Below are 25,331 nucleotides of genomic sequence, written 5' to 3' on the forward strand. Positions count from 1 at the left end.
TGATAGCATTTGAGGCCCACCCCTACCCACTTTTAAAGCAATATGCTGACCTCAGACCAATTCTCTCCAGCTAGCCCAAATGTAGCCTTCAGGGAAAGCTTCCTCCCCACTAGAGAACAGTTTAGCCAATTTATACTTTGAAAGTGTGACCTCTTCTAGTCTCTGAGACTGGGGCAGATTGCTGGGAACTGAAGCACCCCCCCCCAAACAAAAACCAAAAAACCAAAACTATATACTGGATTCTGGCCTAGGTTTGCTATTGTCGGCCAGTCTTTGTTTCTTGGGGGAAGGTAATTATAAATTCCATTCCAAGCATAAATGTTCTTTTGTGAGCAAGTTGAGGGGACGAGACACCAAAAACAAAGCGTGGCTTACTTTTCCGTTTTTTGTAAGATCGTGCCAGGATAATGCGGTTTAAAACAGCTTGGGGTTTGGGAGCAGGAATGGAGTGCCGAGGGTGTCTGGACACAAACATCAGCCAAATTATACATTTTTGGAAGAGACTGTATATTCTTCAAAATTCCTACTGGAAAATAAGGGACTCTTGTTTTGGGGTAGTTCAGATATGGAAATTGTATTACTGTTTCAGTACAATCTGGTGACAATATGTCCATCTGGCCTGTCCTAGTTAGTGCAGAGAAGAGCGACCAGCATTCGCATTTGATGGTGTCCCATTGTTATAGGACAACATCTGAGTCTGGGAAATCATTAACAAATAACCAAGAAACTTTTGAGAGTGACCACAGAATAGCTATGTATTTGTCTGCTACAAAAGACTCTGTACTGTATTAATACGTTTTCATTTTCATTTTTCTTTGCAGAGTATTGGGAAAGGGTCATTGTGGTGCATAGACCCGGAGTATAGACAAAATCTTATTCAGGCTTTGAAAAAGACACCTTACCACCCACCTCCTACTGCTCAGGCTTATCAAAGGTAAGTGAATCGGACCATCGGATTTTTTTTTTTTAAGTCTCCTGGAATTTAGTTATTTTAAAGCAGAGACAGTCTCTAAAACTAATTTAGTAAGCTGTATGAGATTTTTAAAAATAACTGCTGATAAATGAGAAAAAAAATTAAGTATGATTAGGAGGCACATCCACTGATGCATTTCTTGGGAACCTTACCGCTTTTGCTGCTCCAGGGGGCTGCTTCTCCAGATGGCTTCTTGGTAGGTAAAATAATGTCTTCCCGGGTAGAAATATTTATAGAGGAAAGTTGAGAGCTTCCATATCTTTGCATGTCAAGTTTAGTTGGGCTAAGAGCAGCAAGGCAAGCAGGCGATTGATCCCACCTTCCTGTCACCTTCCCGTGGCCTGACTATAGATGCTGAAAGAGAGCTCTCTTGGGTTGTTGTCCTTCTTCCTGTTTCCATGGAGATGGGCTCCTGAGTGATGGGTTTGTTGTGGTTACTAAGTGTTTGCCTTGAGCATAGTGGCCGCTTTCCCTCCTCACATGTTTGTTTGTCATGAGGTTGAGGTCATGAGTGCAAGTTTACTAGTGTATAGTGGGGGGCGGGTGTTAAGGAGCTTGTTGCTGTTTGAAGAAGCACGTTAGTGCTAGGTAATTAACAGGGCCATATAGAACAAGGAACCAGATTTCAGAGTGTAGTTTCTCAGCCACTCGTGGTGCTTAGATTTGTCATCAACCCTACCAAGAACACTTTTTGAAAATTATTTTGCTTATTTATGTGTACCCATGTTTTGTCTGCATTTACATCGGTGTAGCACTTGGTGTCTGTGGAAGCCGGAAGCCGGAAGAGGGCATGGTACCCTCTGGAACCAGAGTTACAGATGGCTTTGAACCTGGGTCCTCTGGAAGAGCAGCCAGTGCTCTTAACCACTGAGCCATCTTTCCAGCCCCCTACCAAGAAGTTCTGGGAGACGTGTAGCATTTCTTTTCTAACTCTCCAGTTAGGAGAAATTGCCCTGGAGTAGACATATATGTTAATTGGGAATGGCCTGATGTCAGAAGCCTGGGGAATTTTACAGTCCACTTGCAGATTTTTCTGTTCTGATGTTTGTTCTGCAGGAGGGCACACAGAGTGAGCCTCTGACGTGGCATTAATGAAGTTCTTATGCATTCCATCACAGGCCCTAGACAATCAGTCTCCGGCAAGAGAGGAGAGAAGCAGCTGGGCTCTATGAGAAGACTGCTGTATGTCTGCCTTTGCTAGGCGATTAGCTTGATGGTAGCCATAGCAACTGGAGTGTCTCCATAGTAACGCGTAGCTGAGACAGGTGCACTTGCATCACAAGACTGTTTGTTGCCTGGCAAAAGGACAGGCCATTAGTACTTAGATATACGCGGTTGCCTTAGAAACGAATAACCCTACATAGCAACTACAGTTGGTTCGCAAGGGTATTTTTGGGGGGCTTAGGGGGGAGAACCAAGATTGTAGCCGCTTTTGTCTGTGTTCATAAAAATCAGTGGAAGCATACTTTATTTGAAATGACAACTTGAGGTCATATAGCTGTAGGAGGAAAAGGAAAAAAAATGGGATTTTCCAGAGCAGCCTAGCCTACATTGTAGAAATGTCCAGAAGGACAGAGCCATATGCTTAGCTTTCTCCCTGTGATTGTAGCCACTTCTAAAATGGAAACTGAGATTGGAGTAGAGACTTGTTCTTGTATGGGGTTGGTAGGGAGCCTGACACGAATTACTGAAATATTTTCCATATTCATGGTCTCTAACCCCTTCCCCACTTGCTTCTCAGGTTTCTACTCTAGAAGTATGTCCCATCCATTTGCTTCTAGCAAGTTAAAGATTCTGTGAGTGTTATCCACTGGGTCGTGTCAGTGGTTCCTTCAGGCCAGTGTCTTGTTGCCAAGTGTGACCCCAAGGGATGCTCTGCAATTATTTAATCATCTGAAGGATTGTAACTGAGCTCGGCGCTTGCAAGTGGAATATGCTCAGGCCAGTGGTACTGTGAGCTGGCTGGAGCCTAATGACTTCTCCTGAGTTTTATATGGGCATAAAAATGCAGATGAACCCGAGGTTTTATAGTGAAGAATAATTTCCAAGTGGCCATTGAGGGTCCCGTTCAGTCACTTGTAGTTAAGTGGGTGGAGGAGGCAGGGGGCACAGTGGACTTTCTAGCCCTTACCCATGCGGGTGCTTAGATTCCAAGTCCATTTAGGTCACTGGATGTGGATGGAGTGAGGTGACAGGTTGGTTTGAATCCGGAGAGCACCACTCTCTCTGCATGCCTTTGAAAGGGTTTGCTTGAGGAACCTGCAGTGTGAGAAATCATACTGAGGCTGCTGTGTGCCCGGCAGCTGGTAAGGGCTTTCTGTGTACCATTGATCTATCTCTGGGCAGGTGGAAGTTGAACAGCCAGTCATAAGCAGATACCAAAAGGCTGCATTCTGCATTCACCTGATCTGGCCAGTCAGTCAGCCCCCCGGGGGTGAGGGGATTCACCGTGAGGAGCACCTGGGAAGTGTTTGGCTTCTACGGAGCTGGTGCTCAACATGCCATAGAAAATGCTGACGATACAGGAAGGGCAGCTATTGCTATTACTGGCAGGTGTGCTTGGCAGCAGCACTGGACTGAGTTGCAGGTGGCTGAAAGTTCTGTGAGGAAATCAAGGCATCTGAAAACACTGCCCCAAACCCCATTCACATCCAGACGTAAAGCTAACACATTGCGTTATGTTGACTTGCACCTGCTTTCCAAGATTTTGTTAGAGGCTGCTCCTTTACACCTGCTTTCTTTGTTACACTAAATACGATTTTTAACTAAAATTCAAAGAGCAAGGTGACAGTAGTCCTTGTATTAACTTATACAGACCACCATGACAAAGTACCCCAGCTGAGCGAGTCCAACAGCATAACCTCATAGCCCTATTTGCCAGGAGTCTAGGGTGTTAGCAAGGTTGGTTTCTTCTGGAACTGTGGGAGAGGATCGGACCTAGCCTCTGCCTGGTTCTGGTGGCTTGCTGGCTGTTTGTGGTATTCCTTGGCTTACACTGCACATGTCTGCTATGCAAATGTGTCCTTAGGAGGACTCTAAGAGTTTCTGGTTAAGAGCCCACCTTATTCCAGTGTGACTTTCCCTCCCCGAGAGACACAGATTTGAAATACAGTCACATTCTGATATCCTTGGGGCCTAGGACTTCTAGGAAGGAAGAGTTCAACCCTTAGCATTCAAGAGAAGCAGAAAGGACAGATGCACTGAAAATGCAAAATTTTAGGGGCGGGGGGTTTAGGACACTGGACCCATCCTGCAATTGCTCTTATGAGCCAGCTGGGACAACTGGAGCAACGAACTAGGTGATGTTATTGCATTATAAATAAAATATAAAACAAGTGTCGGAGCTCAGACTGAGAGAAATAAATGAAATAAATTTCCCATACAGAAGAATCCTGTGTAATTGATGGGCATGGCTCTTCCCTAAGGATTCTTGCAAATGGTGGACTATTGAAGAGGGGTCCTAAAGGTCTGTCTTAGTTAGGGTTTCTATTTCTTTGATGAAAACACCATGATCAAAAAGCAAATTCAGAAGGAAAATGTTTATTCAGATTACATCTCCAGATCATAACCCATCATGGAGGAAGTCAGGACAAGAACTCAAGCAAGACAGGAGCCTGGCGGCAGGAGCTGATACAGAGGCCCTGGAAGGGCATTGCTCACTGGCTTGGTTCACATGGATGGCTCAGCCTGCTTTGTTATAGAACCCGGTACCACTAGCCCAGGGATGGCACCACACACCGTGGATTGGTCTCTCCCCCATTGATCACTAATTGAGAAAATGCCCTACAGCTGGATCTCACGGAGGCATCTCCTCAAGTGAGGCTCCTTCCTCTCTGATGACTCTAGCTTGTGTAAAAGTTGACATAAAATCATCCAATACAAGGGTGTTCATAGTGAGCAAACTTGACAAATGCTACTTGTCAGTCAGACTCTTCATCTGGGGCTGGAGAGAGAACCAAGTGGTTAAGAGCACTGGCTGTTCTTCCAGAGGACTCAGGTTCAATCCCGGCCCCCACAGGGCAGCTCCAAAGCGGAAAACACATGTCTCACAGATATACATGCAGGCAAAACCCATATACATAACATAAAAACAGGTCACTCGTAAGCTCCCCTTCTGTGGTGGGCAGATGATAACAATGTCATGTTGTGTGGTCAGTCTCCTATAACTTTATTTTGGCCCACAGTTTCCATTCATAGCCCTTTGGCTCCATTACTCTAGGAGAGAGTAGCCATCCGTACCTACATCGTGGCAGGGGTGTTAGTGAGGGCTGCTCACCTCAAGGCAGTGGAACAGCAGCACCCCAACGCAGGTCTTCAAGATCAGCCCCCCCCCCCAACGTCCTTCTAGTAGGCCCCACCTCCATTATTTCCCATCTGACAGCTAGTGACTGACTGTTTAGCACGTGGGCCTTTGAGGGTGGAGGGGGTAAGTTCCAAGCCAAATGGTGGTCTTCCTGCTGAAACCCGAAAGCTTGTTTTAACCACAGGGTGGGCAAGGAGGCAAACAGTGCCTTTGTCCTCCACCAGGATCATCTCTAAAACACTGGGTTGGCACTCCTCACCGCTGCTGAGGTTGCCAGAAACAGATGTCTGAGAAAATTGTGTAGATGAGAGCAGGCCGGGGAGACGTGGTGCCTACATAGGAGACGTGATCCTGGAAAAGAAAGAGACACTAGACAGAAAAAATCGAAAACCGATAACCTGCGCATTTAGCTGAAAGCAACGTACTCGTGTTGATTTCTTAGTTGTGACAAATGTGTCATAGTAATGTAGGATGTTAACAGAACGAGAAACTGAAAGGAAACATGGAAACTCCCCCAAACTGTTGTAACAAAATTAAAAACCAGCTCCCCAAACACACTAGTTGAGTTTGCTGGCTATATTGGTTTTTACACCCAAATCATTCTTACTATAAAAAGGTAACTGTCGGGGCTGGAGAGATGGCTCAGTGGTTAAGAGCACTGACTGCTCTTCCAGAGGTCATGAGTTCAATTCCCAGCAACCACATGGTGGCTCATAACCATCTTTAATGTGATCTGATTCCCTCCTCTGGCCTGCAGATGTAGGCAGAACACTGTATACATAATAATAAATAAATCTTTAAAAAAAAAAAAAGAAGAAGAAGAAGGTAACTGTCCTTGCCTGACCGAGCAGTTGTCTGATGGCTTCTCTGTTATTGTCACAGTACCATTGAAGAGCTGACTGTCAGGGCTTCTTACTTCTACTCTTTGAAGGATCCGCTGAGCCACAAGAAGGGTGTCACGGTCATTAGCAAGCACAGTTCTTGGCCCCTTCTCATTGGGAACTGGTGCTCAGCCTGGTGCTCAGCCTGCTTCGTAGAGTCTCAAAGGCCAAGTTCAGGGACTGAGGCCAAATCAGCTTGCATAAGGATTCCACACCTTTGCCAAGCGTGGGCTTCAGAGGAGGGAGGGCTGTTATTTTTGGATGTCTTGTCTTTTCTTCTGGAAAGCATGGTGGGCCGATTTAATATATAGCATGTTCCGTATAACCACCCTTCCTAGATCAGGCCTTTCTCATGAGAGGTTAGGCGTGCTTTTTGTAGATGCTGCCAGAGTACCTTCTGATTTTATACTCGGTTCATATCTGTGTTCTGTCAACTTTAATTACATTTATTTTGTGTATATGTTTGTATCCATGTTTGTATCCATGAGGACAACTTGTAGGAGTTCTCTCCTTCTACCATGTGGCTCCTGGGAATCAAACTTGGGTCCTCAGGCATAGTGACAAGTGCTTTATCTGCTGAGCCAGCTTCCCATCAACTTTTTTTTTTTTAAGATTTATTTATTTTGTATACAATGTTATTTCTGCATGTATAACTGCACTCCAGATGAGAGCACCAGACCTCATTATAGATGGTTGTGAACTATCATGTGGTTGCTGGGAATTGAACTCAGAACCTTATGAATAGCAACCTCTTAACCTCTGAGCCACCTCTCCAGACCCGCAACCCCCCCCCCATCAACTTTTATATGAAATTTGTTTGTTTATTTGCTTGGTTTTTTTGTTTGTTTGTTTTTGCCTTTCTTCATGTCTGATGGTTAAGTTCCCCAGTGGATGAACTAAACATTTGTCATTTGGGGACCTTATCCAGTGGCATTAAAATGTTGGCATGCTACAATGATGTTCCCCCAAACTGTTGACACTGTTACCACAGCGTTTGTGACAGCAGATGGTTGTAGCAAGTTGTTTTTGTTTTTTTGTTTTTGGTGTTTTGAGACAAGGTTTCACTGTGTAGCTTTGGCTGTCATGGACTTGCTTTGTAGACCAGGGTGGCCTCGAACTTACAGGGATCCACTTGCCTCTGCCTCTGGAATGCTGGGATTAAAGGCGAGCGCCACCACACCCAGCTTGTTGTAGCAGGTTGTATGTGTGCATCTGCTGTTGAGTTTTTATTGGTCAAGGCATTAATCCAAAGTCAGTCTGCAGGAAAACACTGTGACGCTCCTTCAGCACCGACAACGAACGGGTTGTACGATACACCGGGCAGTGTTTACCAAGCTTCCTGCATGACCAGTTTTTAACAGAACGTAGCTGATTATTTGTGAGCCAGGCTTGGTAAGCTTGCTAGGGTTTGTGGTGGATCCATACAAATCCCTGCGTTTCAGCAACTTGGGTTACTGTGACAGGTTGGTCTTGTGTGGGTGCTAAGTGGTCAAAAACTTGGACTGAGGGGCTGTTTGTTTCCCATCATGCTTCTTGTGATGTCTTAAAAAAATTATCACTCTGAGAACGATGGTATTGTCTACTCTTATAATTTGTTTTAATGTGTTTAGAAAACATTTCAAGAAATTGTTATTCTCACTTTTTAAAAATGTATTAAAGAAACCCCCAGACATGCTTTTCTGTCTCTGTGTCTGTCTCTCTTCTCTCTCTCTCTCCCCATCTCTGTCTCTGTCTCCATAGCAACTTAATTTAATTTTAGTGGCCTCATCCAAGCACTTGGCCTTTCTGATATTAAGGTTCTTAGTGGAAATGGTTGAGTTTTAATGTTAAGTCTGCAGAGTTTTGGTGGATCCTCGCTGCCACTGTACTCAAGTGCTTTATAGTTACTTAAATAGAGCCATCTCACTGTGTATTCCTTGCATAGCCACCTTAAGGGCTCATCCACCTGTCTGTTTTGACCAAGCCCTGAGAGGGTCCACCAGGTAAACGGCTTTGCCTGAAAGGGTGAAAGCCTGATGAGGAGGAAGCGGCTAATGAGGTGCTTGGGAAACTTATCCTTTTAGACAATTAAGCGATCAGTAAATCCTTAAAATGTTAAGCTTGTTAACATAACAGTGTTAATTCCTCTACTCAAAATGCTGAATTTGCACACAGCAGAAATACTTATTCATTGTTTGGATAGCGTGAGACACCACACACACACACACACACACACACACACAATCACACAATCACACAATCACACAATCGTTCATTCTAATTTTTTTTTTAACATATTGTATGGTAGAAGGACTACAAAGCCACAGGAAATCAGTCTTAACTTGCATTGAGGGAGTTTAATTGTTAGATCACTGTGTCCTTTTGTGTTTTGGTTTGGTCAAGCCTAAAGAACACGAGAAGACTTAGGTTAGTGGCATCAGCATTACACTTCTATTTCCTGGTAAGCAACATAGCTGATGGAAATCATAAATAGTTCTTTGAATACATACCCTTTGCTGTCAGTACATGTATTTAAAGAGCAAGGTATTATATATTTGGAAAGTTATGTATAAGTTGGTACATTTTCTTCCTCCTCCTCCTCTTCCTCCTCCTCCTTCTTCTTCTCTTTTTTTTTTTTTTTTTGATTTTTCGAGACAGGGTTTCTCTGTGTAGCCTTGGCTGTCCTGGACTCACATTGTAGACAAGGTTGGCCTCGAACTCACAGTGATCCACCTGCCTCTGCCTCTGCCTCTGCCTCTGCCTCTGCCTCTGCCTCTGCTTCTGCTTCCCAAGTGCTGGGATTAAAGGCCTGTGCCACCACCGCCCGGTGGTACATTTTTCTTAAAGAGTCACTGTTAGGGTTCTGCTTCTGTCTGCCTCCATGTGATGTCATTGCTTACCTGCGGGGGGGGGGGGGGCTGGCCCTGTCCAGGACTATATAAAAGGAAAGTCCTACCTCGCCCCTCCCTCTTTTTCTCTCTCCCCTCTCTTCCTCTGTATCTCTTTCTAACCCCCCCCTTTATTCTTCCTCTGTCTGTCTCTTTCTCTGGGGGACCCCCCTATCCTCCCCTTCCATGCTCATTTAATAAACTCCTCTACAATATGATGTCTGGCATCTGGTACCTTATTACCATATTATCTTATTGCTTTATATTTTTAAAATCATAACAGTCATTTTTAAAGGAATAATAAAAATTGCAGCCAGTACTAAGCCTCATTGGTCTAAATTGCTAGTGAGTGTGCCAAGTTAGTGTATTAAAGCAGATACGGGGTTGAACTGTTGAGTTCTCTTCACTAGGACTTCTAGATGTATGTTTCATCCTGTCAGAAAAATTGGAGAGGGTGGGTAATGGAGAACATTTCAAATATAGGAATACTCTCTTGTTTGTAAGCGTTATGCTGCCTGGTATGAGCTTTAAAATCCATTAGTTGACTATAATTTTATTTTCATATCAAATCACATTATCTATTGACTTCCGTTATGTTTTGTGAGTTGGTCTCACAGAGTATTTTTGACCTCAGCATTTTGCCTTGGGTATGCTGTGCATTGTACGTTTGAATCTCATTCAGCACTGCTTCGTTTTATTTACTTGGAAAACAGCCCACGTTATCTTGGAGCGGTCAGATTCTAGGTGGCTCTCATGAATACTGGGCCCATTCATTGCATCTCATTCTGTGTTCCTACTTGATTGTGTAAGCAGCCTGGCTGAGGATGTCTGCTCTTCTCAGGTACTGAATACAATTCCTGGCCCAGAGAGCCAAGCTGGGAAGAGTGGCTTTGGCATCTTTCTTCTGTGGTCTTGGTACCTGCAGGGTCTGCTTTGTATTTAGAGCAGAAGTGTTAGGAGTCGGCTACGGTTCTGTTGCCCTAACTCCTGAGCAGGGGAAACAAGATGCCGCGTGCTTTTAATGCCTCCTGAGAAGAAAGCTGAGGTGTGGATGGAGCCCTGAGGGGGACTGGAGTCTTTTCATAATGGCTTAGAGTCTATTTGTTTCTCCAGACAGGCCAGCTGAGGGCCTGGCACTCTCAGGTCTGCGCACCTGAGGCTTTTCAAGTAGGGAGGAGATGACTGCAGATGGGGCTCCTATGCTTGGTGCAATTATCAGACCTTTCTCTTTTCAAGAAGGGGAAGAAATGGCTCTGTGTTAGAAAGAAACAAGGAACAAGCCAGGCATGGTGGTGCACTTGGAGGCAGAGTAAGGCTGATATCTGTGAGTTCAAGGCCATCCTGGTCTACAAAGTGAGTTCAGGACAGCCAGGACTACAAGAGAAACCCTGTCTCAGAAAAGAAAAAAACAAAACAAAACAAAAATAGGCAACAACTCTAAAAAGGAAAATTTCGTGAAAACAAATGATGTATAATACAAAGACAACATTTTCTTTTTTTCTTTTTTTGAAAAAGTATAAAACAACGAATGATTTCTTCACCAGTTTAAAAAAATAATAAATAAAAACCTAACCCACTGCCACTCCTAAGCCTCCACTTTCTCCAACCTCTGGTTAAATCAACTATTTGGGATGTGATAGCTTAAAAAAGAGGACGGAGGGGCCTGGAGAGATGGCACAGTGGTTAAGAGCACTGGTTGTTCTTCCCAAGGACCTGGGTTCAATTCCCAGCACCCACATGGCAGCTAAGAACTGTCTGCAACTCCAGTTCCAGAGGATCCAACACCCTCACACAGACTTACATGCAGGTAACATACCAGGACCCAGAAAATAAAAATAAATAACTATAATAATAGAAAGGATGAAGGCTGGTATGGTTTAGGCTATAAAGGCTCTTGCTGTGCAAGCCTGACCCAATCTCAATCATCAGAACCCCATATGAAGATGGAAGGAGAGGACCCGTTTTCAAAGTTGTCCTCTTCCCTCCCTGCATGTGGCTTACACAACCACGCATACAAATAATAAAAAGCAATTGTATACTATGGAGCCAGGGAGATGGCTCAGTACGTAAGGTACTTTCTGTTCAAGTGTGAGGGACCTGGATTCGGTTCCCGCAGGACCCATGTGAAAAGCAGTGTGTAGTGTCGCACGTCTGTAATCCTACCACTGGAGAGGGAGAGCTTAGAGGAGCACCGGGCTCACAGGCAGTGTTAAGTCATGTGAGCTCCAGCCTCACCGAGAGACCCTGCCTCAAAAAATAAAGTGGAGAGTGACTGAGAAGGATGCATGATGTCAATTTTAGTACCCGCCCCCACTCATATATATCAGACAGACAGACAGACAGACAGACAGACAGACAGACACACACACACACACACACACACACACACACACACACACACACACGTACAGTTTCATTAGATGGCACAATGGAATCCATGGTTCCTAAGAGGCTTAGGGGACTTGGGAGAAGGATTGCTTCCTTGTGTAGGAGTGACTTGTGTGGGCCAGAATGGTGGTGAGTGGCCGTTGACCATTCATTCTCACCACCGCTGCCGGCATTTGTCCACATGGGAGGGATCCTTTGAAATAACAGGAAAGCTCTGTCGCCACCTGGGAGATCCTTGGGGACAGCCAAAAAGCTGTCAGAGAAGGTGAAGGTAGCAGACACCTGGACCATCAGTGAAAAGGGATTTGGATCCAAGAAGTAGAAACTATAGACAGAAAGATCGTATCAAAAGTTGGCGAGTGCTTGGGTAGAAGCGCCGACGAGGGGCAGAAGGGGTGAGGTGACCCAGCTGGATGCTGGTCAGAGCCAGACGGCTGCCTGGCGCATCCCACAGGGCCTCACCGTCGCTGGAGAAGGTGGTTCTCCTTCCAGACTGAGGTCTCAGGTCTGGTGAGCTGCCAGCGAGGTGCCGTAGGTTCGAGTACGTGGAGTAATGTTTACAGCTCTCCAGGCCTAAGGCATGAAGTGCAAACCGAATGCCAGGGCCAGCAGGCCTGTCCTTGCTGTTCAGAAGTGAGGGGTTAGGTTTTTCCCCTGGAGGCCAGTCCAGCTCTCAAGCCCACACTCGGACCTGATTTAGTTATTGTTTTGCTCGGTGTCGTCCAGTTTCTTTGATTCTCGCCCTGATTTAAAGATTTATTTATTTATTTATTATTACGTATACAGTGCTGTGCCTGCATGCACAGCTACATGCCAGAAGAGGGCATCAGATTACATTAAAGATGGTTGTGAGCCTCTGGGAATTGAACTCAGGACCTTTGGGAGAGTAGTCAGTGCTCTTAACCTCTGAGCCATCTCTCCAGCCCTCCTCCCTTGCTTTAGTGACACTTATTTCCCTGTGAATGAGATTATCTCTGCAGTGTTTTGCTAAGCAGGAGATCCTTTCCAAAAGCTGTCCATCAAATCAGCCAGACCCTCCCCCCATTCTTTATCCAGTGAATTCATGAGAACACCACCCGCCCTTTATAGAAGTCTTCTTGAAGGGGCCAGACTGGTGTCCTTGTCCTGAAGGAGCATGTGGTTTTTGTCCAGAGTCTGATCACATTCTTTAACCTTTGGCTTTTTTTTTTTTTCTTCCAGACACCAGGTCCTGCTTGTATTATTTATCAAGTAATCACTGAGACTGTGAATCAGGAATTCCAAAGAGCTTGCTAACTGGGGATGATTTTTCTGTCGTCTGGAGAAAACCTCCATAAGCCACCAGCCATGTCTTCTAATCTTATTTTCTTTTGAGAACATGTTGCTAGTCACAGTAGGCCAGGTTGAGACATATTCTGTGTGTTTACTTTCACATGGAAAGTTCTGGCGGAGGCCTGTTCACCAGCTGCTCATCCCACCCTGTGCTCTGAGGAAGGGAGCGGGCCCCCTCCCCATACAGAGCTCAGGGAGGTGAACAAGAGTAAACCCAGTCAGAGGGAAGGCCAACGTGTTCTGTAGCCTCCACCTCCCTGTTTCACTCCTCTTTTCTCTGCCCTTCTCTTCTCCCTTACTACCGTTGGAGAAACTGAGGCATGTAGAGAGACTTCCTCTCCCTTCACTTTCCAGGGGAGCCAGCGGGAGCCGGTGTTGGCCCGGCTTTAGCAAGTCTATCCTACCCACAGCCCCCATGGCTTCAGTTCCACCTGCACCCGCTGTGCAGGGGCCTGAAATTGCCTCTGCAGATGGAAGCAGCAGCTGGGCCATCCTCGGGAGGAAGAAGCCAGTTGGAAAGGAACACGGGAGCAGAAAAACGAAAATGATCTAAAGATGCCAGGCTGTCAGAGGGTAGGAATGGTGTCCCCAGGCCACACCCCCAGTACCACTCCTTTGGAGGCCAGCAGTCATAGTGGGGCTCCATCTTGGGCCTAAATCCAGTGAGCATGGTGCCCTTGGTGCCCTTGGCTACTTTCGTCAGTGTCTGGTGGAGCAAGGACACTAGAGCTGCCCATTTGACCTGCTGCAGAATGGACTACCAGGCTCCCTCCAGCTTCTGTATAAACAACCCGGTCCTGAGCCAGTCCATAGGAAGTCTCAGAAAATGACTCTTGTGTGGTCACTCCCTCAGTAAGTGAAGGTGGGCTAGTGACCCTGACTCTCAGAACTGCCCTCTTGTCATTCCTGCTGTGGTTTAAGGCCTCCTGTCTCAGATGAAGACTTTGGGCTGTTACGTTAGGTAAAATGTGTCCCACACTTAGCTCTTGTGCCTGGTCCTAGAAGGATGAATGACACAGGATTTCTCTTTCCTCAATACTCACATGGTCTGGTTTTGGCCCACACTACTTATTGGTTGGTTTTGTGACAACAAGTGTCTTTTTATACTCTATAATTTGTTCTCTCTGCTGGATTTAAGATCCAAAGAAACCGGGGTCCAATTTAAGTGCGCTCTCTCTCTCTCTCTCTCTCTCTCTCTCTCTCTCTCTCTCTCTCTCTCTCTCTCTCTCTCTCTCTAAGCAAACGTTTCGTTGGGAGATACTCCCTGGTGGGCTATCCCTCATGTGGCCAGTGCACGTTATGGGAATAGCTCAAAACTCCAAAAGCATTCGGGGGCAAATGAGGATCTGTGTTGTTTCTCCTCCCTGAGGCATCTAGGTGATTTGGATAGGGTAGGCGTTCCTGCTCCTGTCCCTTCCCCATCTGCCTGCCCAGCCCTGCTGTGCCCTGTGGGCCTAGGAAGCTTGCCTCTTTTGACACTGCCACTCCTGGTGACCAGGTGGCCTGTCTGTCATGCTGCCTCTGCATGGGAAGGTTCTTATTTCCAGGCTGCTGACCCTGAGGTACCAGACACTGTCAGGGGGATAGGATGCTGCAGCTGCCTTAGGAGAACAAATGTGTTGTGTGTTAGGTGCTTTAGGCCTGGGACGGCCCAGCTCTGGCTTTCTTGTGCCTTTCCTTAGAGGCCTGCTGTGATGCTGACAGGCACTTGAAAGGTAAGGCCTCGCAGTCCCTCCACCCCCGCCCCCCCCCACTCCCCCACCCCCCAATCATAATGGGAAAAGCTTCCAACCTAGGCTGGCCAAATAGTCAATTGTGCTCTCTCTCCAGCAGACCCTAATCCTGCTTACATCTCTCGGGCAGTGACACTTTAGCTTCCCCCCCCCCCCCATTCTTTTCGCCTTTGATGAGAACAAAGCTGGCTCCTCCCTGCCCTTAGTCTTACTTTTCCTTCCCAGGGAACTGCCCTGCGAGAGTGAGTTTTCAGCCTTTGGCAAGAAAGTCTGGGAGTAACCAACAGAGGGAGCACCTCCTTCTCAGCGGTTCAGCCTGGCTTTGGAACTTCCAAGTCCCTGGTGCTGCAGCTCCTGGTTTCTGCTGGGGGTGGGGATGGGTGAGGGGCAAAGGGAGGGGAGTGGGGGAAAGGGGAGTCCCAAAGGCCCTTCACTCAGTAGCAGCACCCCAGCTCTTTAAAGGAAGGAACAGTTGCACATACCACACGTTAATGCCAATGGAATCTAATTCTTACTAAAGCCCTTTGAAGCCCCTCGTTCTGACCCCGCCCCTCTGGCACTCAGCTCTCTGATGTGGTGTGCTCCATCATCAGGGTTGCTGAAGTCAGAGGTGCAGGAAAACTGTCTGAATTTCTCTAATACAACTCTTTGATGTTTAGTAAAACAAAAATCTATTTCTACCCACTGCCCTAGACTTCTGAGAGATGACCTCTGGAGTCAGCTCTTTCAGCACGTTGGAATTTCAAGTCGATTTCCTTCCTTCTTTTAAACCTAAACTATTTTGGATTTAGGGTAAGAGTTACTGGCTAAGTGCTGACTGAGCACCTACTATGTACCAGGCTCTTCGTAATTCACCCAAGAGCCAAGTGGACTAGACTTCCATGCTGTTTTCTACTTGAGAGGTCTGGGGGAGGGGGCTAGGCACGTGCTGCACGCTGCTGCATTGGGGACAAGCCAGCTTGATTGAGCCTTTTCTTTTCCCACTGCAGTTGGTCACCTCCTGGTCACTGTCTTTTATGGAACCGTTGCCCAGTGTCTAAGAACTGATGGAGGGATGCCATCTAAGATGGTTAATATTAATAGCACGATGGGCTCTAAAATCACCTAGGAGACCAGCCTCCTGGCCTGTTTCTGAGGTATTCTCGAGATTAGGTTAGCTGAAATGAGAGTTCCCCCCCACCCCCATCCTCCCACCCACACACCCACCCCCCCCCCCCTCCAAAGTGGGCAGCACCATTTCCTGGCCTGGAAGTTTCGGACTGAATTAAAAAATAGGAGAGGCTGGGGAGGTCGCTGGGCTGGTGAAAGTACAAGCTGTGCAAACCAGACAACCTGAGCGTGATCCCCAAAACCCACATAAAAAGCCAAGAGGGTGAAGGGACCTATAACCTATAAGGCAAGAGGGGAGGCAGAGGCGATCACCACAGACCTTGAGGCCAGCTAGCCTTGTGCAGCACAGCAGGAACAAGAGGCACCCTGCCTCAAAACGGGACACGGAGAGAACATGTGCCTGCACATCATCCCTGCGTACACCACACACACACACACACACACACACACACACACACACACACACACACAAATGATAAACAAGATTAAAACATTTTAAATGGGAAAAGGGAAGGAAGTGAGCTGAGGCTCGGGACTCTCTCTGCTTCCTGGCTGGGGATGTGGTGTGCCCAGCTGCTTGAAGCGCTCCCCGTGGGACTCCCCTGCTCACCCAGGAGAATGGCTTGCATGCAGTTTAGAAAAGATAGAAAATTAGATGTGGAGTTGGGACCGGTCATACAGTATTTTCTCAAAACAATGATTTGGGTTTAATGGTTTGAGAATTATTTATACTGACTGTAGTAAGAGCAGAGCGACATCGCTGCATCCAGAGGCCTCCTTGGCCTTGAATGCCACCACTGGAATCCAGCTTGTTTTCTTCATTCCGGGGCATAAATGTTCATAATTTTTTCTTAAAACTGTATTTATGTGGAAAACTGATGAGGGCTAACCACCTCTTTGATTTGAATATATTTTCTTTTCAGATTGTTGTGGGTAAAGCAATGTACTTTGTTAACATTCATCAAAAAGAGACTCTGAAAGCATAAGCCGCACAAACTTGTGCGCACGTACACGTGCGCGCACACTCACATACACACACACACACACACACACTCATACACTCACATTCACGCACTCACACAAATACACATGCACTGGGGTAATTTGCATTCTCTGTGTCACCTGCAAGCGATAAAATGGCCAGAGACACAGCTGTGCTTTGTTACGGAGCAGGCAGTGAGTGTACTTGTTTGGCTGACTGGTTCATTTGTATTAGGCTGTACTTACTGTGTGAACGGGCCTTGAAGTTGGAGGTTTGCTAAGGCAAGAGGTTCTGAGAGGCGATGCACTGTTGCAGTCATTTTGGTTTGTATGTGCACCATCACGTGCACCATCACAGCAGTTAGGTGGGGGACAAAACACAGCTGGTTTGAGACTGTTTTCAGTGGTCTCAAGAGAAGTGTTGCTAGCAAAAGAGTTAACTGAAATTACTGTGTCAGACCATGGGCTCCTTCACGGATAGTCTTGGATTTTTGTTGTTCTTCCCTAGTTTGTTTGTTGTTGTTGTTTTTTAAGTAAATTTGACAAATCTTATATGTTTAAGGTCTATAACCTAACCTTTTGGTGTAAGTGTGCATTGTAAAATGACTCTTATGGTCGGTCAAGCTAATTAATGTGTTTCTCATCGCAGTGTGTGTGTGTGTGTGTGTGTGTGTGTGTGTGTGTGTGTGTGTGTAACACTTAAGACTGCACACACTTGCCAGACTTCAAGGATATGAATAGTATTAACTCCGGTCACTGTGCTGCCCGTGAGAACTCAGTCCCTTCATTATAATTCCAAATTTGTCCTGTAACCATTCTCTTCCGCTGCTTTCCGCATTCTCTCCCAGCAGTCAATGCTGCTTCCCCTGGTGATTCCCCTGGACATTCCGGTGCTGTGTCCTCAGTCTTCGGTGTATTTCTGTTTAATCTGGTATGCTCCATTTTATTTTGTTCTGAATATACATTTGTTCTTAAAATGAGCTAGATTCGGTTTTCAGCTGTAGCTAGGATTGGGTGCTGTGCGTCTTCTGGGAGCTGGACTTCCTCTGTTCGGTTGCTCATTTCTATTTCATGCAAAGGAAAACCCAGCTTAAGGACTTTTGTCACATATCATAGAATGCTGGCATTGAAAGGACCTTACAGTGGTCCAGGGTAGAGGTCCCTAAATGGCTTGAGGGGACCATGTTCAGTAGATGTTGGGATTTTATTTTTGATATTATGTGAATTTTTTTCATGGTCTAAAATATGAGGTAGTAGCCAGGCGCCTGTAATTCTAGCACTCAGGGAAGCAGAGGCAGATGGATCGCTGTGAGTTTGAGGCCAACCTGGTCTACAAACAGAGTCCAGGACAGCCAGGGCTACACAGAGAAACCCTGTCTCAAAAACAAACAAATTGGGAGCAACGCAGCTCACAGTAACACTAAAGAGTTCCCACCTTTTGTGGAACTGATCTTGATGGCACAGTAGTTATCAGGTGTTCTAAGGGACACTAATTTGGAGGGGAAATACCTAAAATAGAGTCTCCTGTGTGATTTGTCACTCAGTGGTCGCCGTGAAATAGGTTTAGTGACTGGAAGTCTCTGTCTTTCCGAGAAATAGCAGTCAATAGAAGATGCTAGAGTGACTGAACGTGGGAGTGACTGCACACAAAGTGTTTCGTGCACCTCAAGTTTCAGTCACGTCTGTGTGTTGGTGTGAAGTCAGTCAGAACGAAACATCTATTCCTTACCACAGGGACAGCCAAACGTTTCTGGAGAACACTAGTCAAATTCACTTCCTCTTTCCAAGTGAAAACACTCGAAGTCTCCTGTGAAGCCTTGATCAGGTGCAGGTTAGTGACAGAAGCTTGGGCTTTTATCTTCCCTCTCCCAAGTCAGCACACTTGCTAACTACACCTAACACCTTGTTAAAAGAAAACCATCAGTGCTGGTGCAGACAACCCGGATGTCTGTCCACAGGTGGCAAGTACTAGTGTCTTACAAAGGCTTGGAGTTCTGACATGCTGCCGCATGGATGAACCATGTATGCTAAGCAGTATAGTAAGCCACTTACAGAGCCCCTGTGGCAATTTTTTGTTTGGGAAAGAGCTCTGGAAACAGGTCGTGGAGTTGATTACACAGTAGGAATGGCCCAAATGCAACCAAGCTGAACTTAAAAAAAATAAAAAAAATTAAAAAAGGCACCCTCTCTGGAAAAGGCGCAGAAGAAGAATTTAAAAAGAGGCACAAACCTTTTTGGGGGAGCACATTTTGTTTTGCATTTTAGCATCCCTTCTTTCCCTTGGTGGCCTGGAGCAAAGTGGCCAAGGGCGGTCCTAGGACCTGTGGCTCCTGTTGCCAGGTGGAGCCGTGGTCGCCCTGGGCTGACAGTCCTGACTTGCAGCAGTGGTTCGTGCATGGTTTCCCTTAGTCTCACTCCGTCCTTTATTGGTATTTTGCCCTAACCTGTAGACAGTGGCCTTAATCTCTGTCTACGCTTCCTTTACAAGACCTGCAGGCACTCTGTGGATGGCGGCTTAAGTGGTAGGCTCCGAGGCCTGAGTCACCTGCAGTGATTCAGTGGGGAGCCATCTCTGCTTTTTTTTTTTTTTTTTTTTTTTGCCTTACTTGGAGTTTGAAATCAAAATGACTGGGGTGATCAGGAAGGAGGCGAGAGTGGCAGGCTGCTGCAGGTTGCGTGTGCATCTTTCTCAGAGCTGAGTGAAATCTGTGTACATGAAGTTGCAACAGATCACAGCTACCTGCCAACTTTGAGGGCTTTGGATATTTCTTACTCCAAGCACTACCTTGAGTTTCGACCCCTCAACTAGCCAAGTCTGTGCTTCCAGCAGCCCTGTCAGAACCTCTGTGGCCTCCACATCTTCATCCTTAACCGAGGAGATATGGGGAGCCTCCCTTTGGCTCCCCCAGTGGAAGCCTTTACTGGGAGCTAAGGAGCTTTAGACATAACTCATTTGTTACGTTGGAATTGCCTTGCGTGAAAGGGGTGCAAGGATGGCTGCTAGGCTCTCTGGATTGGCTCAGCGTATTATGATAATGACTTTGAACCCCCTAGCTTGCTTGAGGGAGTAGTGGATCATCCCTGGTCTGGTCCCTTCTACCTCAGCACTGCTGGCATTTGGAGCCAGAGAATTCTTTAATTTGTGCATTGTGGGACATTTAGAAGCATCTGTGGTCTTCACCCATGAGGTACCAGTTGCACCCTCCAAGCTGCGGCAGTCAAAAGGGCAGCGGGCAGTGGAGTTCAGCTTGGGTGCCGAGGTCAACAAGATCACCCTGGTTGAGAACCACTGGCCAACCCCCAGCCCTTCTTCCGCAGTCTGAGTTTTATGTATTGAAAGATGCCAAGGTTTTATCCCCAATTTTAATTTGTTTACTTCTCACTACATTAATACAAAACTCAATTCCTTAGAGGGAATATAAAGTGTGGTTGGTTGGGGGAAATTGGTCTCCTGTTGATGTCAGAAGGATTCCTTTACCCTGTGCTGGGCCCGTGCTGTGTGTGTATGACTGTATTCAGTCAGTGCGGCTTTTGATGTGGTCTCTCTGCTGGAGGATTACATCATGGGGAGGGTTCGGATCCCCATTCTTGTCTTGGGTTTTGCTCTTTCTCCTGTGTGGCATGGTAAGGTCCTGTGTGGTTGCCGGCGGGTGGCATCCGCTGAGCTAGTGTAGGTAAAGCCTATAGGAGGAGTACCTGGGTACCTGACCGGTCCCTGCCTTCTCTTTCTGCCTAATCCAGCCTCATGGTTTCTTGATGTGGGGAAGCTATTTATTTCCACGCCCTCATGACTTTTACTTCCATGTCTGAATAGAGGGTGACGCCTGCCCTTCCTCTTAGTAAGTGGCTAGCAATGCTGTGGCCAGACTCAGCCATGGTGCCTATGTATTGTGTAGGATCAGTCCCCTGTGGTGCAGCTACTTCTTCCACAGTCAGCTGTGGAATCCCAGGTGCTAGGCTAGGCTACAGCCGTGTTTCTTTGTGCACCCACCCTTTGTTTCTGGAGCTCCAGTGAGCTACTCTTTGTGGGGGCCCCTGGGATATATGCATGACTAAACTAGGTTTCCTATTGATCATCCGAGTGCTTAGCCTGTTAGGAAGCTGGACTTAGCATTTTTCACTCAGCTCGACAGAGAATTGGGCTTAGCTTTCCTGCATGCTTGGACTTCCTCAGTATTAAGGGTCTGAGGGCAGTGGTGACAGTGTAGAAGGCATTAACCAAGGTTCTGGGAGAACACTGCTGGGGATCTGAAAGTTAGGTGTTTTATGTTGATGCTGGGCAAACTCAGGCCACTTCATCTTCATGGAACAGTCACTTGGTTTGTCAACCCATGTGGCTGGGTGGGGTCATCTCTGTGGTCTTTTCTGATTCTGGGAGGTTATGTATGTACTGATGACAGCTAACAAACTCATGGTTTCTCAGGCTTGGGAAGAGAATGGATTACACATTTAAAAGTGGCTCCCTAGCCATGCGTGGTGGCACACACCTTTAATCCCAGCACTGGGGAGGCAGAGGCTAGCAGGTCGCTGTGAGTTCGAGGCCAGCCTGGTCTACAAAGTGAGTCCAGGACAGCCAAGGCTACACAGAGAAACCCTGTCTTGGAAAAAAAAACAAAACAAAATGAAATACAAGATGTATTTCTTTAAAAAAAAAAAGTGCTCACTTAGACAACTCTGGGATACTAGAAGCCCAGCAACTCTTCAAGTGGTAGACCCATTTGAGTAATAGACCAGTGTTTAGAAGAGATGAACCAGGGGCTGGAGAGTGGTTTCAGAGGTTAAGAGCACTGACTGCTCTTCCAAAGGTCATGAGTTCAATTCCCAGCAACCACATGGTGGCTCACAACCATCTATAACGATATCTGGTGCTCTCTTCTGGCATGCAGACAGAATGCTATATACATAATAAATAAATAAATCTTAAAAAAAGAAAGAAAGAAAGAAAGAAAGAAAGAAAGAAGAGATGACCCAAATGTCTTGCCCTAAAACCTCACTAGAGGTATTATCCATGACAGCCCAGCCAACTCCGCCGTCTATAGGACTTTATCAACCATCAACCCATCATGTTCCACAAGCCTTAGCTAAGTTTGCAGTATAGTGTAAATTCTGACACCGAACCTCTCATCTCATCATTCTAGGGCCGGTAACCCCAAAGATGGTAGTAGCCAAGCTCAGTGCAAGGGGTTCTTAGGCAGGGAGTAAGATCTCTAGCTGTTAAGCATCCCGTGTGTTAAATGCTATTCAGGATGCCCTCCTCTCCTCCTGAGGACCACTGAGCACTCATATCAATATTCCAGTTGTTTTGTAGGCAGTCTCACCTGCAGGACTACATCCCGAGAGCTCAATGCGTGGCAGATTCAACTTCATGGTCCGGATGATTATCAGCAAGTGTAGACTTGATTATGATCCTGTATATACATAGGCCATTTCTCTTACAAGGGTGTAATTGTAGAGCCAGCGATTGTACTCCGCTACCTGGGAAGACCCCCCCATAACCCTGGTCAGACCGCTCACACAGGTGCATCTACATGTGTCCTGGTACGCAGGAAGTATTATGGAAGGAGTGTCAGCAGTCAGCAACACTCACTCCGTGAGTAGGTGTTGAGTTGGACCAGTGCAAGTGGTTAAATATTTCCTGGTTCTCTGCTCTCCCTCCTTCTTGCCATTTGCTGTGGGTTAGAAGAGGAGGTGGCGTGTGTGCTTTGACTGATAATGCTAAGTGGTTGCCGGTTATCTGCACAGACAGAGCTTTTTGTTGTTTTACAGCTCTGACTTTTTTTTTTAAAGCAGTGTTTACTATTTCTGGTCATTATGTACACTAATATAAAATTTTAATTAGAGTCTTTCTTTTCAATTAATTATTACAGCCTTGTTTGTTTGCTCTCTCGACAGAGCTTACATTATGGGAACAAGCGAGATCAATTTTCTATCACAGAATTCATTAGTTTTGACTATAGTCCAGTGCGTTGCTGAGTGTGTACCTCACTCTTGGTGACTGCTCCGGCAGCTGGAGGATTGTGGGATGTGACAAGGATGAGTATTCAAGGGGCCTTAGTGGGAGGGTGGTTTGGGTCTGAGAAGAATTCTGCTAACTGTCCTTCTCAGATCAGGATATGTATGAATGAAGCCAAGATTCTGTACGATTCCAGACATTGAAAATCCTTGTGTCTTTTTTATTCCTTTGTTTGTTTTTGTAGTGCTATCCAGACAGTTTAAACTAGGTGTGGGCTAATAAAGACTTTTACCTTAGTTAAGTTGTTTTCTTTGGCAGCACCTGTTAAAGAAGGTATATATATTCTTTTAGAAGTCAGTGTCTGAGGTTGTACTTGCCTCCAGGGTCCACACGGTGCCTGGTACCTGGTAGCTGTTCAATAAGTATGTTGAATGAGAAAAATTTATATAAATAGCAAGTATTACTTTGTACCATTAGTTAAAAAATTTTTTTCTGGATTAAAGCTGGTCTGTGCTCATGCTTGCAGTAATTTTCTACGAGTGATGATGTCTTAGGTAGGGTTGTTTCTAGTGCCATCTATTATATGGCAAGTTGGCTTGGTTGTCCAAAGGTGCAGATGCTGCCCAGCATAATCCTCGTAGCACTCAAGGGTATCATGTGATGTTGGAGTCACTCACACACACCTGGTGCAGAGCCACCTGCCACTATCACTAGCCGTATGATGTTGGGAGCACATAGCATCCATCTTGCTCTGTGTCACCAGTCTGTCATACAAAGCCAGGAATGCCTGTCACCCATTTAAGTGACAACTAATATGCCGTATAGCAGTATAGTTCTATAAGTAAGTTGATTTATACGTGTTTTATATGCTAGTGTAGCCACGCGCAGTGACATATGCACACAGATGCACTTGGAAATGTTCTCCACCGAATTTATGTGTTTATTGTGGGTCTCTTGATGCCCCCCTGCACGCCGAGTATTGGTAAATATCTCAACACCATATGTAGTGTTTTCTCTGCATGTGAAATAAGAAATGTTCACCCACCTTCCTGAAAGTGTGAATGATTTTTGGCCATTGAGCTAATGCTGCTAGTGCTGTCCTGGGCTGGCGACTTAGCTGTGTATTTTCATTATTTTGAGGGCGACTCTTCATTCTTAAAATGGCTCGGAGCTCCTATGATGATGATTCATTTCCACATCTTGTCTCTGTGATGATGTCTGAAGGAGCTTGTTAAGCTGTGTCTGAGGAGCTGTCAGGAACATATGAGAAACCAAGGTGCAAAGAAAGCCCTGTCTGGAACATTCCAAGCCCCTGTATAGTAAGCCTCTAAACCAGGCCCAAGTGTTAGTAACTTATTGGAGCTGGGACTTGAACACTGGCAGCTTGGTTCAGGTGCAGCTGCTGTCTCTCTCTCCTTGCCTGTAGTAGCTCCTCCCTTGTCTGCCCTCTACTCTGCCAGCCCCTGTGGGTGGCTGCTGTGGTGACTCTGTCCTCTACCATGCTGGCTCCTGTGGGTGGCTGCCGTGGTTTTTGTACTTCTGCCCCCTCTACAGGTCCTTGCTTAGACTCACCTTCTCACAAACACCTTTCTTGCTTGGCCCATCTGGAAGAGCGCTTCCCATCCTCACCCCTTTCTTCTCGTTGCCCCTCTTGCCATTTCTCCTGAGCTTTTGTGACCACAGGCACCTTACGTCTTCCTTTTGTGTAAATTCCTTGATGCACAGGCTTCTGTGTTGTTGAGGGCCGTGCTCTCAAGCGCATCCTTTACTGTCAGATCCAGGGTTAAGAGTGGGACCTGGCCCTTTGTACCACAGGACGGAGCTGGTTTTGAGTGAATGAGTGAGTGAATTGCTATGCTCTCAGTGAACGCTCACTGCAGTTGATGATCCTGCCAAAGCTGCTCCACACAGTTGCAGGCAGAGGCTCCATCCCTGTTTCTGTGACCCCTGGCTGCACAGCACTCCCCTTCTTTGTCCCCTTTGGAGTCTGGGATGCTCATCATTTTTTGACAGTTCTGCCATATTGATCTCTTCTCTGTTCTTTGTCACCTCCAGCTCAGAACACTACCGCTGCGTCTACCCACTCGAGCATCTGCCGGCCACCTCTCTTTGATAGAGTTTAAGATGAATGAGGACAGAAACCATTGTCTCTCTTCGGCCCCACCCCTCCTCCCCTTGGCACCTAGCAAAGAGGAGACACTTAGACCTTCCTACTGGGTGAATGGAGCCAGTTAATGCTATGGCAAGGCCCACTAGCGAGTGTTGGAAGAAAGTCTCACCCTGGAATTAAGCGTTTCTTTGGCACTGTGAGATCTTAGTGCTCATGCTGTGAGATTTAAAGGCAAAATGCTTCCTGCTAATTATTAACAGTTGCCCCTTAAGAACAAAGTCATTATGGGGCCCTGAACCCTGGCACCGTGCCCCCTCCCAGCAGCGAAACGGTGCCACAGAGTAGGAGGAAACCCAAAAGCCACGGAAGGCCTGGTGCCCGCCAGACCTCAGATTACCCAAAGAGGATTGCTGTGTCGGGGCCACAAGAGTCGGGACTGGGGAAAAGGATTTGGAATGAGATTATAGCACCTAAAAGAACCTTGCTTTTGTTCAAGAAATAATTTATTGGTTTGTGTCAAGACATCGAGACAATCCGGTTGAGAGCAGGGAGTGTAGAGAATGCCCTGGGGCTCCTCAGATACTTACAAATAAGTTCATCTGTAATTGTACTTGTTGCTTCTCGTGGGGGAAATAAAAGGAAGAAGAAAGACAAGAATTGAGAGAAGGAAGCCCGGAATGGCTCTGAACAAGTGACTCGGTGTGGGATCTATTAAGTGAGC

General features: G+C 46.4%; 1 protein-coding gene across 8 annotated transcripts in view; it reads left to right on the top strand.

Annotated features, from left to right (window-relative positions):
- FOXN3 (forkhead box N3) overlaps positions 1-25,331 on the top strand; it is a 385,252-nt gene that overhangs the window by 232,233 nt on the left and 127,688 nt on the right. For all 8 annotated transcript variants that reach the window (XM_084792026.1, XM_084792025.1, XM_084792027.1 and 5 more), the window contains one exon: positions 822-934. In XM_084792026.1, coding sequence (XP_084648152.1) covers positions 822-934 — 113 coding nt within the window. The remainder of the gene's footprint in view (positions 1-821; positions 935-25,331) is intronic.

Source organism: Acomys minous (assembly GCF_964271855.1).
Source record: "Acomys minous genome assembly, chromosome: 8".
Classification (NCBI taxonomy): Eukaryota; Metazoa; Chordata; class Mammalia; order Rodentia; family Muridae; genus Acomys; species Acomys minous.